The sequence below is a fragment of the Diachasma alloeum genome, unplaced genomic scaffold (assembly GCF_001412515.2).
Source record: "Diachasma alloeum isolate Michigan unplaced genomic scaffold, Dall2.0 Dall_scaffold_00914, whole genome shotgun sequence".
In the NCBI taxonomy this organism is placed as follows: domain Eukaryota; kingdom Metazoa; phylum Arthropoda; class Insecta; order Hymenoptera; family Braconidae; genus Diachasma; species Diachasma alloeum.
This window is the reverse complement of record NW_021681032.1, coordinates 307,556-320,550: the sequence shown is the minus strand read 5'-3', so window position 1 is coordinate 320,550 and position 12,995 is coordinate 307,556. Positions and strand designations below refer to the sequence as shown.

General features: G+C 47.4%; 2 protein-coding genes across 3 annotated transcripts; one reads left to right on the top strand and one right to left on the bottom strand.

Annotated features, from left to right (window-relative positions):
• The first annotated feature begins 53 nt into the window (after nt 1-53).
• LOC107045361 (calcineurin-binding protein cabin-1) lies at nt 54-12,981 on the top strand. Its single transcript, XM_015267629.2, has 6 exons — nt 54-384; nt 959-4,989; nt 5,440-6,407; nt 6,828-7,081; nt 10,550-10,713; nt 10,888-12,981. The coding sequence occupies exons 1-6, from the start codon at nt 298-300 to the stop codon at nt 12,842-12,844; spliced, it is 7,461 nt and encodes a 2,486-aa protein (XP_015123115.1). The 5' UTR covers nt 54-297; the 3' UTR covers nt 12,845-12,981.
• LOC107045362 (inosine-uridine preferring nucleoside hydrolase) lies at nt 6,490-10,078 on the bottom strand. 2 transcript variants are annotated; one of them, XM_015267632.2, is made up of 5 exons: nt 9,972-10,078; nt 9,043-9,129; nt 8,740-8,983; nt 7,707-8,129; nt 6,490-7,440 (listed from the first exon to the last, which is right to left on the bottom strand). In XM_015267632.2, the coding sequence occupies exons 2-5, from the start codon at nt 9,105-9,107 to the stop codon at nt 7,108-7,110; spliced, it is 1,065 nt and encodes a 354-aa protein (XP_015123118.1). In that variant the 5' UTR covers nt 9,108-9,129; nt 9,972-10,078; the 3' UTR covers nt 6,490-7,107. The 2 variants fall into 2 exon arrangements, with proteins under 2 accessions (XP_015123118.1, XP_015123116.1); XM_015267630.2 differs by having other exon boundaries at nt 9,735-10,077.
• Nucleotides 12,982-12,995: the final 14 nt, after the last annotated feature.

Sequence of the window (12,995 nt, the reverse complement as noted above, 5' to 3'; positions counted from 1 at the left end):
CCCAGAGGGGGAGTGTGCAATTCGCTGAATAAAGAGCGTGGTAAAATCATTAAAAAAAACAGGTAGAACCCTCGAAATTTCTCTTTTAAACCCCATGGTAAATGGAAATCCCCTCTGAGCCCTGTAAAATCCCCTGAAACCCCGAAAAATTGTGCTCCAGTGAAGGAAACGAAGAAAACCCCCCAGTGAAAAAAAAATGAATTAAGAAAATTCTGATGTGGTCTTCGCTATCCCAGACGTCAACAGACGGACCCAAACATCTCCCTGAACCTCCGAAAACCCCACAATCCCCCCAAAATGATGAAAATATCAGCGCTGAACGAGGAGTCGAGTGAGGAGAGCGATGAGGAGAACAATCTCCCCAAGATTACGAAGGAAGCTCAGGTAAATAAACCTTAATTGATTTTTTACAGTCAGTTGGATAATCTCTGATATCTTCCAACCGAACGATGCAATTGCCATTTAACTGGGCTCATCTTGAAGCTTATGAAAAGTCGTTGAAAAATGGTATAAGATTCTTTAAATTTCACTCTAATGATTTTGAGTCATTTAAAATTAATGAAATCCCTTTATGTCAACCCTCACCTAACCTATAAACCGGTTTAAAGGGAGATGTGATTCATTAACCTTTTTGTATCATGAATATCTCCTGAGGAAATGATGCGATTGGGATGAGTCAGGTCTCATTTTAAAGCTCGAAAAAACATCTTCAAAATTAAAGAGAAAATGCTGAATTTTACTCTGCGAATCTTGAGTTATAGTTGACTAAAAATGACTCATTTCACCCTCCCGTGCTCTAGAATCTGCTAAAACCTGTTCTCTCCAACCTCCAGTAACTCAAGATCATTAGAATCAATCCCACAACGTTTTCCTCCATTCCAAATACGTTTGTTGCCCTCCAAAAATGAAGAAACAAATTAAAAATCAAGAACTCTTAGACCTGATTGCCCTCCCCCAGGAGCAAATAGCCCTGACGGAGTACAACAAAGCGCTGGAGCTGCTGAAGGAATCAAAAATAGAGGAGGCCCTGCACATCCTGAAGGACCTCCTGGAGACGGAGCTCCTGGACCAGGTGGAGAAGCCAGAGGTCCCCGACGGGAGGACTCGCCCCATGCTCTCCCTGAAGTACTGCTGCTACAAGAACATCGGTGGAATCTACGCCCAGCTCAAGAGCTACGACGAGGCGATCGACTCCTACTGGGCAGCAGCCAACCTCGACGACACAGACGTCATGCTCTGGTGCAGGATGGGAACGCTCGCCCTGGAGACGGCGAACCTGGAGTTCGCCTGTTCCTCCTTCAAGCAGGGCCTCAAGTGCAACCCCAACCACTGGCCCTGCCTTGACAGCATCATCACAGCCATGTTTGCAGTCCCCGACTACATGAACTGCCTGTTGTACATCTCGATGGCCCTGGAACGTGACCCGAGCTACGTCAAGGGCCTCGCCTTCAGGGAGAAGATCTTCAAGGACATTCCCTTCTTCCAGGAGAGCTACAAGCTCTTCAACCCCGATTGGGCCCTGGACCCACCCCTGGACACAGACTACGACCGATGCCTGGGGGACAAGCTCCTCGAGGAAGCCAAGGACGTCGCTGAGAGGTGGATCGAGGCCTGCAGACCAGACTTCGAGTTCAAGCCCATCCCCGATGTTTCCCTGAAGAAGCCCCTGGAGAAGCACACGTGGGTGGAGCTCGGGGAGTCCCTGATAGAGATTCACAATTACATCACTGATAACAACCTCAACTTCATCAGTAAACTGAACCTCAATGTGGAGAGGCCACGAGAGCCCGAGGAGTCAGGAGCACCTGAAGAAGACGACAAGATGGAGGAGACAGAGATTTCCCTGGAGAAGGAGGAAATCCCCGAGAATATATCGGAGCCCAGCTTCGAGATAGACCTGGAGATCTCGCCAAAGGGGGAAAAAACCCCTGAGAAATTGGAGGACCAGCAGGTGCCTGAGGTGACCCTCGAGATGGAGGTGGACCTGGAGGAGGAGGCGAAGTCCGACCCCTCGAGTGACATCCAGATAATCGAGGAGGACCCATTGAGGCTGGACCCCCAGGACATAAAAATCGAGGACGAGGAGAAGCTGGAGGACCCAGTGGACTTCCCGGAGACCATAAACATCTCCGACGACACAGATACGACCCTGAAGCCCGAGAACTCCCTGGAGAACATGCCAGGCTCCACCGAGGACCCGAAGCCCTCCCCTGACAAGCCCGAATACAAAGCCCTGAGGAACGACAAGTCGAACGAGCACTCCGAGACCAAGGAGGAGCAGCAGAAGGTGAAGAAACGGCGCAGGAGTTCCCTGTGTTTTCTGCAGGAGTGGGCGTGGAGCAGCAGCAGCATGAGGAGGTCCCCCAGGGTGAGAGGGTCCCACCGAAGGGAACCCGAGAGGGACGACGTCGAGCTGGAAGAGACGATGAGAAGAATATTCTCCAGCAATTTGCTCCCTGACACAGCCAAGATCATCAGGGACGACCCCCTGAAGTCGATGGACGACTCCATGGACACGATGGACCTGTACCAGCTGTTCACCTCTCAAGAGACGACCAACACTGACGGCATCAAGAGCTCGGAGAGCTCCAAGTCCCCGAGTCCCCTGAACCCCGAGGAGGACGTAAAATACTTTGGCTCAGACCTGGAGACGAGTGACGTACAGGACTTCATCAGTCAGCACTCGGGGAAGAGCAACCTCATGGTGATAATAGCAAAGTTCACGGAGTTCCTGTCCACCAAGTGGAACCTGGAGTGGCCTGAGGAGCTCACTGACGTGTACCTCCAGTCGTACCTCTTCACCAGGGAGCACATCCCCCACTCGTCGCCGTTCGGCGACCCTGAGGAGGACGAATCGCTCCTGAAGCACGAGGGAGAGATGACTCTTCTCTTCTGCGAACTCCACACCGATAAGTGGCTGAACAATAGACCCGAGACGGTGCCATCGTCTTCAGTGGATCGGTTTGGCACTGGGATACCCTCTGAGGAGCTCGGCTACATCATCTTCGCGAGTGTTCGGGAGGATTTAAACGAGGATCTGGTGTTTCTCCTGAGAGTCCTCTGGGTGAAGGCCAATCTCTTCATGTGCCAAGGGGACACTGATGTTGCGATGAAGACTCTGGGGCTTCTGATCCACGACCTGCAGCAGTCGGACTCACAGATTGCCTCAGTGAAGCTACCGAACTGCAAATATTACTCTAGGATAGCCCTTCCAATCGTCCAAAAACGACTGACGTCGATCGAAAGAGGGAAGAAGCTGGGGGAGGTCCAGAGGCTCTACGACGAGAAAAAGTACTCTGAGCTCGCCCTCATCCTCCAGGAGACGTTCAAGTACGCGAAGCAGAGGAACGAGGTGATGACAGTGCTAAAGCTCAATGTCGATAGGGTCAAGCAGTTGTCGATGCTGCTGGATTGCCTCTGGCAGTTGGAGCAGTACGAGGACTGCTTCATCTGGGCTGAAGCCTGCCTCAACGAGGCATGGCAGGTTTACATCAACTCTGTAGACGAGTCTGAGCGCAAGAAGTGGGGTCAGAGTGTTCTGAACTGTCTGGAGAAGCTCGAGACGTGCGTCGACAGTGCTAGCACTACAGTCATCAGGTACCTGGACGGAAAAACAACGAGACTAGTTCAGAATCTTATTCAGATAACTTGTCACCAGTTGGACGTGCCAGAGAGCTCCATGGAGATGCCCCTGGAGACAGTCACCCCCTGGATCCTCCTCCACCACGTTCTCCAGTACGAAGAGGACAAGGATCGAGCTAAATCCAGGCAGTCGCAGAAGTCAAAGCCCACGGACTCCCACGACTCAGACACCGAAGACGAGGGCAAGGACATACCACCCCCCCTGATGATCCTCTTCACTGGTCACGAGTTCCTGGGCAGGCACGCCTGGTGCTGCATGAACGAGGCCAAACTCCTGCTCTTCACCCTGAAGACAGTCATCCCGAGGATGTGCGGAGCCAGGCTGGCAGTCCTTCGTGAGAAAATCGATAAACACTTGGAGCAGATATTCTGGTGTTTGTACGGCCACCCCAGCAGAACCAATAAGACCAAGCCGAAGCACCTCGAGGACCACCAGGTGCCCACGATCCCTCTGACGTGGGACGTGGCCCAGTTGCTGTTCGAATTCTACAGGCCCGAAGTCATCCCCGAATTCGACTCAGCCAGGCCCATGTCCATCACAGCTGACACCCAGCATCTCTTCAAGAAGATCAGCTCCCTCGTTCCCAAGGAGCACGACCCCAGTGAACTCGTCGAGGAGATGACGAATTACATCGTTGGGGAGCACGACAGGAGGCCCTCGGTCAGCAAACCCCTGCCCTACCAGGTGGAGGCTCTCTACTATCTCCTCGCTGATCATCTGTTCAAGAACAACAACTTCTCGTCGGCTGTCAAGTACTACACAATGGACGTTGTCCTTCATCCTGGTGCCTTCAACTCCTGGGCAGCCCTCGCAATGTCAGTGGGGACTGTCATGGGAACATTCCTCAACAACTGCAAACCCATAGCCGACATAAATAAACTGCTGGCCCAAGGGAAAATGGCGCAGTGCAGCTTCGAGAGAGCTGTTGAGATAAAGCCTGGTCACAGTGTCATGTGGATTGAGTACGGCAATTTCGTGTACATGGTGCACTCGTTCTGCTCGAGACTCCTCAAGCAGGAGTCGGACACCCTGAGCATGGAGAAGTTCGCGGTATTGGAGAGCAGGAAGGAGGACACGTTGGAGGCTGCTGAGAATTGCTTTCAATCGGCCAATCGAATTTACCTGGCGAATGTCGAGGACGAGCCGCAGCTGCAGGACGAACGGTGGCTGTATCACTACATGCTGGGGAAGATTGCGGAGAAGAGGAATGAGGACCCGCCGGTGTTCCTAGAGCGCTACGAACGGGCCAGTGAACTTTTGTACAAGAACAATGCGCATTATCCCAAGAGGATAAGCCTGAAGAACGCCAACAACTCGGCGGTGGAAGCACTGGAGGTCCATTACAGGTCATTTTTATTTTCTTTTGGGTTCTTCTATTTGATATTTAATTTCAACGAAACAGAAAATGAAATTGTAATTACTATTTTATTAAACTATTTCAGTATTTGATAATGACTTCGTTCGTTACGTATTTGATATATTGATAAATTGTTGTTCTAATCTCGTTTCTAGGGAAGAATAAATTTCAAGTAGTAAAAAAAATTCAAGAAAATTCGGTGAATTATTTCAAATAGTATTTCGCCCAGGGCATTTTGAAAACAGTAAAAGTAATAATTAAAAATCAAATATTAATTATATTGTCTTACATTAAATAATTGTTTCATGTCACAAGATAGCCAGATTGCTCTATAAAGTATCTAAAACAGAGTCCGTTCATTAGTTAATCTCCATTAGAATGAAAAAAAAATTTTTTCAATGAAAGTTCAACACAAATCTGTTAAAAAATTCAATTACAGGATCCACGCAAGTATTCTCAAGTACCTGGAGCAGCACGAGGGTAAGCCCCTGAAGAAGTCCCTGGGGCAGCTGTTCCTGAAGCACCTCCTGGAGTGCGCGAGTGGTCCCTTCATGCAGTACCCCTCGAAGCTCAACAGGAGTAAACGAAAGGAGGATTTCAACGAGGAGAAGACCCTCCTGAGGGACGAGGGTCCATCGCTAGAGGCCATCCCCAGGAGCAGGACCCAGGAGAGGCGTCAGAATAGTGTCGAGGAGATCCCGATGCCCGAGAGGACAGAGACAAAGGGGAGATCTGATAATAAAAAACGAGCGAGGGAGCCAGGGGCGGAGGAGCCCTCCAAGAGGATGAAGATGGGGAATATTTCTCATCTCGAGTTGATGCAGGACGTGCTCAGTGTGATCGACGAGTTGATCAGTAAAGTCTGCGAGATAAGCCTGCAGAGAGAGCAGAAGGATGTCTCGAGTGACGAAGTCATGGTGATATCCAGCGATGAGAGCGATAAGGAGAGGTCGGGGGAGAAGAAGCAGGACTTCGTGGGGAAATCGATGCCTGCGAATGCTCAGGACATGATGGACGACCTCATGAAGCAGATGCTGAAGGAGCAGCCGGTGCAGATTGACGAGGAGGAGAGCAGGAAGAGCGAGGGCAAGTGGATGCAGCACGAGGATCTCCACGGGGGCGAGGGCTCCTGCAAGGACAGGGAGTTCAAGGAGAAACCTGGGGAGAAGAAGAAGACGCAGGTGAACGCTGTCAAGGAGGAGGCCACTATGAGTCGAAGGGGCTCACAGGAGAGCACCACCACTACTTTGACCACTACGACAAATGAGACGAATAACTCGAGTTTCAGCAGCAGCGATGAGTCCAGTAGCAGCGAGGATAGCTCTGACAGCGATAGCTCGAGTGTTGACAGTGACAGCGACTCCGGGGACAGTGAGGGGGAGAAGAAGAAGACTGTGGAGGAGAAGGGTGAGTCGGATGGGTAGATATGATGGATCTTAGGTTATAAAAAATTTTAGGGAGTATTAATTCCCATTGACTGCACGTTTTTTCAATTTAGTAATTTTTTTTCACTCTATTTTTAGTCTCTGCATTGAGGCGAATTTTTCAATAGGGATTTTCAGAAATTTCTAGCAAATTAAATTGAAATCAATATTGGATTGAGTGAAAAATCATACTGTTAAGATCAAATCGTGAGATTTTCTTTTGAATCTGATCTCCATGAGGTTCTGGAAATCGACAATTATAATAAAGTATCAATGCAATGATGAATTAGAAAAAAAAATTGGGAACTGTTTTCATTTTTCTACAAAATTAGAGGAAGGGAAAGAAATTATCTCGTCATGATTTTGATTATTTGTCGATTAATTTACTCGTTAATTATTCTAGAGGAGTATCTCACAGAGGCAGAAGTGTCAAAAATCATCAGCTACTGTCTGGCAGGCCTGGAGCAGTGTGTCTTGAGATTCCCAGGGCATTACAAGTCGATATACCGTCTCTGTCACTTCTACTTCAACAACAAAACAGTCAAGGACAACAACAAATGTCGAGATCTACTCATGGGGATATTCAAGTGTCAGTACCACACAGGGATGACCCTCCAGGGGCTCTTCGCCGACCGAAAAAGCACGAATTTCTTCAATGTGAGTAGAAAAAGTTGAAAAAAGTATTATTTTTGTCGCTGTTGGGGGGATTTCTCAGAGAAATGGTGGAGGAGCAGCTGTTTGAACATTTCGACGTCGATTTCTAGGATGATCTTTGTGTTGATGTTCTCGGGAATATCGTCGTAGTTCACCAGGACGCCCCCTCTAGCTGCGCCGTCGGTTATTGGGGTGACTCTGGTTGAACAATTTTCTTTTGCTATGTGCGGCCAGATCATGACTGCTGCTGCCATCACGTCTGCTGGCTTCCAGAACACTTCGTCTAGAATTTTTTCCTCCACTTTGTTCATGAATTTCATGAATTTAGAGGGCAAGACACCTAGAATTTTCCTTCTCCATTCCTGGAAGATGATGAATTGGAATTAAAAAGTTGATCGATTTATTGATTGATTGATAATGAATAATGATGATTATAATATTGATTACTAATATTAATAATTTTCCAGAATAACCTAGTGAATTCAATAGAAAATGTCAATCAATTCATTCATTATCAATCAATTCATTTTTTTTTCCTTTCTAAAAACCAATTGAATGATTTTTCGTATTTAGTGATCATTTTACAAAGAAATAACACCGAAAAATGGAGAAAATTTCGAGACATTACCCGACTTATTGCGGTGCTGCGCACTGCCTCCCACGGATACAATACAATGGACTCAGTTGAGTTGAAAGTAACGAAATTACTCTCGGGGTCGTGTCCGAAGTTGTACTCAACCCCTGGCGATTTGTTCCCCATCCCCGCCACACTGCCGCCCATGACATACAGCCTTTTGACATTGCGTAGAAAGTTGGGGTCCAGGGCGAGGGCCACCGCGATGTTCGTGAGGGGCCCCAGCACAAGAATATTGAGCTCTCCTTTGTGCTCCCTTGCTAAATCAACTAACGCAATTGCAGCGTGTTTAGAATCAACTTTAGCTGTGATTTTCTCCTCGAACGGGAAGTCCCCGAAGCCATCCTCTCCGAAGTAGTTTCCCGCGGTGAAGTTGGAGGATATCAGGGGCTTTTGCGATCCTCCGTATACTGGAATCTATTTTTTATTTCGAGAAAATTATCAGGCAATTCAATTTCGACATTAATTTCCAGTGAATATCTCAGAATGTCACGCCTCTAGCGCAGTTTTTATAGAAATATTTTTTTTTTCAGAGGTAAAAATGGAATTGTTTGAATGAATTTAAAGGAATTATTACGGAAATCTCTGCAAAAAATGTCTACAAGAATTCCATTTCTATATAATTTATGATTTAATGGTTTAGAGAAATTTAGAGATTGGAAATTGGATTTATTCTATCAACTCATTGTGGACGTTAAATATAACTCTTAAACATCTTTTTTTCTCATTCTCAACATTTAATAAAATAACGTGTTTGCTTATGACCGCATGTGGCCCAGAATAATGATTAATAATCATTCTTAAACATTTATACTTCATATAAATGCTTAAATTAACGATTTAATCGTTTAATTTAATGATTAAATTTAGAGATTGGAAATTGGATTTATTGTATCAATTCATTGTGTACGTTAAAATAGCTGTGAAGCGCAAAGTATCCTGGAGAAGTAGAAGAAGTTTAAATATAACTCTGGAACATCTATTTTTTCCATTTTCAACAATTGATAAAATTTCGCGATAAAATTACCTCGGCGGCGTTGGCAACAGTGAGTGTCTTGAGTACATTAGTCTCCACATTTTTCTCATAAGTATTGCCGTACACACACGTGATGCCAATGACTTCGAAATTGGAGTGGTTGCTCTTCCATGCTGATAATGCAAGTAAAATCGCCATGGCATCATCGCCTCCTGCGTCAGTATCAATCACGAGTTTCTCGGATGCTCGGTGTGTTGCATCGTGCTGATTATCGGCCAAGTAATACGCGAGACAACTGCAATGATCGTCATTGTTATCAATTGATCTCAAAAATTACCGCGGCGCGATAATTACCCGGTGACACCGACGCCCAGGGCCAGGACTATTGACAGGATCTTTATTGAAATGCTTCGCCCCATCACTGCTGCCTCGGAATTATTCCTGGAACAGTGAATGCTCGAGTTCACTATCATATTTATTATCGACTGATAGCCCGAACAATTCAGTCAGACTTGAATTCTTTTGGCTGATCTATTCTCGTCTTTCCAGGAATAGGCACAAAGAGATAGACACATTGTCGGTCTACTTTTACATGAACGCAATTACCCATTGACATGTTCACTCCGATAACACGATATTTCCATAGCGAAGAGATAAGACGGTTTAAGACTTTTTTTTTTAAGTGCGAGATTTTTGGTCGAATTAAGGGTCAGAAAAAGCGTTATAATTTTTTTGGAAACTCTTGACTGTTATCTTTTTCGAGTTTAATTATTTCTCCTCTTCATTATTGGTTTCTTTTTCTTTATTATTTTGGGAATATTGAGGGAAATATGTCTCCAAAATAATTGAAGTTCGCTAATCTTCTTTGAGAGGTGAAATATAACAATATAATGAATCACCCAAGTTGTGAATTGATCACTGAATGAATAACTATGATTTTTAGTAATGTAAAATTTATTTAGTATTCCACAGAGAGGAATTCAGTCCTCAAGTAAAGTTTCGGGGAATTTTTGTGAAAATTTCATATCAATACGAGAAAAACTCACGTGTCAGCACTAGAATTTTGGTGTCAGCACTAAATATAACTGTCAAATTCGTTGGAAACGATTAACATGCTACAGGGAAAGTATCAGTGTGAAACGTGTCACCTGACCCTGAATACTGAATTCTAACTGGTCGAAATCATAATTGAGGAAATTATCTAAAGAATTTCTCTCCGTGTATCAGCGGCATTGAATGTTTTAATAACGCCGATGCCTGAGTTATGACAAGATTTCACTGACCGTAACTCGCATTAATTCTCCTGTTCATGGATCAAGTGGACTAATGTCACTCGAGTTATTCGTTAAATCACACTAATATAGAGCGTCTTGGGTTCCCTCGAGAGGAGGAAAAGAGAGACCGCGCGCCAATCACGCGATTAAATATATTTCTTGTAGGCCATTTTCCTCAATTTTTTTGCCGCAATTTTTTTTATCATGAGAAACAAATAAAAATACAGTGGAAAAACGTTTGAAAAATTTACACCCAAGAATTTCTATGGAAAAATCACCATTCATTAACTCCGTCATCTACAAAATTCTGTATTTACATAATTTTCTATAGAACTGTCGCAGAGCAAAGAATTTTTCAAATAAAATTCCAAAGTTCTAAGTAATTCAAGAGAATTCTTATAGTTTCAATAGAAATTCACTGCGATTTCTCCCAGAAAGGGCTAGATGAGCGAATACAATAAATAAATATATGGCGAAAATATTTTTTTTTAATTTTAGGGGTGATTACAATAGCTTCCTCTATCGGGAAGTTAAAAAACCGTAATATCCTCACGTACAATGACAACTCGAACCCCTCTCAATTTCAGGGTGTTTGGCGTATCCCGACCGACGAGATCGATCGCCCGGGTAGTTTCCCCTCGCACATGTCGAGATGCGTTACCCTCCTGATGCAGGTCCTGAAGGGAACCGACGACAGTCGAATGCTGATGGAGTTGTGCATCCAGCTTCGAAAAATCCCCGACGCAGACAAGTAAGTCCCCTCACCCTAGAGGCACATCCAAAAAATTCCCCTCAAAGCAACTCCATGCTGTCCACCTCCTGCTATTTCCAATTTTTTTCCCAATTTTTTTAAATGGAATTTTTTGGACATGAGCCCTCGCCTCCTCTCAACCCCACCGATCTAATCTCCCTTCTCCCCCCCCAGAAAATACGTCCGAGATTCGGAGCGCGAGCAGTTGTCGCGTCAAGCGTTGACGCTGTGCCTGCAGTCCCTGCGGACGAGGGTCCAGGTGCTGGTTCCTCTGAACGTCGGCGAGAACCCCCAGCTCTTCCGCACGGACTCTCAAACCCACGTGCTGCTGGACGTCTACAAGATCTACCAGCAGGTCCAGAAGAACTTCCAGGGTAAGGAGATCCAGGCGTTCGCAACCCTTCTAGTGGACACCTACAAGTCCTACGTTGGGATAAAAACACCGGAGGGAAATCTCCTGGAGGCGGCGCTGCGCTTCTGCCAGCAGCAGAACCTGGCGAGGAAGAACGCCCACCACCAGAGGTCAGAGGGCGCAGGAGTGGGGACGCCCTCAGTGGCTCCATCAGCCTCGAGCCAGCCGATAAACCCCCCGAGTCAGCCACCACCGGTGCCCACGTCGCCCCAGGCCCCCCAGCAACGGAAGCCCTACAAGTCCAGCGGCACTGGACGTCCCCGAGGACGACCGCCGAACGTCAACAAGTACCTCTCCATGCAGGCCGGGAGCATGATGAACCCCTTCAACAGCAAGAACTTCCCAGGATACATGGGGACAGCTGGCAACCAAGCGATGATGACTCCCTTCCTCATGAACCCCTTGATCGACCAGAACATAATCTCAGCGATGCTGGGGGGCGGTCTAGCGGCGAATGTGATGGACTCCCTGTCAATGATGAATTACCTGAGGCAGATGGGAAATTACGGGGACATGATGAGGCAGTACCCGGGCAATTTGGCGCCGATGGGTGGGGGCCTCGCGGGCTTCGGCAACCTCTCGACCCCCCTGTCCAGCTCGAGTGGCACATTGCCGACAATGAGCACGATAAACACCTCGAGCACGATGCCCCAGAGTGGAATCCCCGGGATGGGCTCCATGAGCAACATGGGGAGTCTGACGGTTCAGCAGTTGCTGAATTTGCAGAATTCCACTGCTTCAACCACTGCTGCCATGATGTACAATCAGTCCAAGCCGACGACGACATCGTCCTCATCGAAGGATCACTCGCACTCGGTGTCGATCACCCCAGTGGGGAGCAATCCCAAGAAGAGCAAGCACGTGCCCCACGGGGATATCTCTCACATGAAGATGCCGCAGTCCCAGAAGCCAGTGCCCTCGACGACCCAGATCTCTCTGCTGAAGCCCTCGGTGATCCAGCCACCGAAGCAGATGTCGGCCCCGCAGATTCGCGTGTCCAAGAGCCTGACTGAGCCCCAGCCAGCGCACAATGCCTCACTGTCGGTGAGCCCCATGAAGAGTGCCAGCCCCTCTGGGATTAATCTGCCAGTGAGCCACTCGAGTCTTCAGAACTCTGGGCTGAATATAAAACCAGTGCCCATGGGGATGCAGAGGGGGACCTCGCTGCAGCATAAATTGTTGTCGAAGAAGCAGGGACAGCCTCTGCCCCAGAAGGCCCAGCAGAATCCACTGAAGAAGCAGAGGGTGTCTAAATCACAGGTGTCTGGGCTGGCCGGGCCCTATGAGAGACTCTTGGGGATGGCTGGCTCACCCTTTATCCCTGAGCGCAGTGGGATATCTGTCAGCCCTGTGAGCCCGGCCATGGCCTCGAAAATCCCTCCCAAACCTGCCTTCAGGAAGTCCAGCAAGCCCAAGGGCGTGGACATGACTGGAGCCATTCAGAGTGGCATTTCATCTGCTAATACTGCTGAGACTTACTCGATGCTGTCGCAGCTGCAGCAGCACTCGCATCTGGAGATCATTCCGCAGAACAAGGCGCACTTTGGGAAGAATCTGCCAGTGTCGTTGAGTGTTGTACCGCAGAAGGGGGCGGAGGGGCCACGACCTGGGGGAACTGACTCTGTGGCGGTTTATGAGCTGCCCAGGAAGAGCAATCCGGCGAAGAAGGGGGAGAAGAGTGTGAAGGACAGTGTGGAAATTATCACACTCGATGATTGAGGCTTTAGGGAGGCCTCTGATACTGCCACATTATGCTTTGTGATACGTTTTATTTAGGTAGAGTAAGTGTATATTTGCATTCTTGTATTTATTCGTCGTTTTTCATGCCAGAAAATAAATAGCGCGTTTATACGACAGGGGTTCAGCGGGT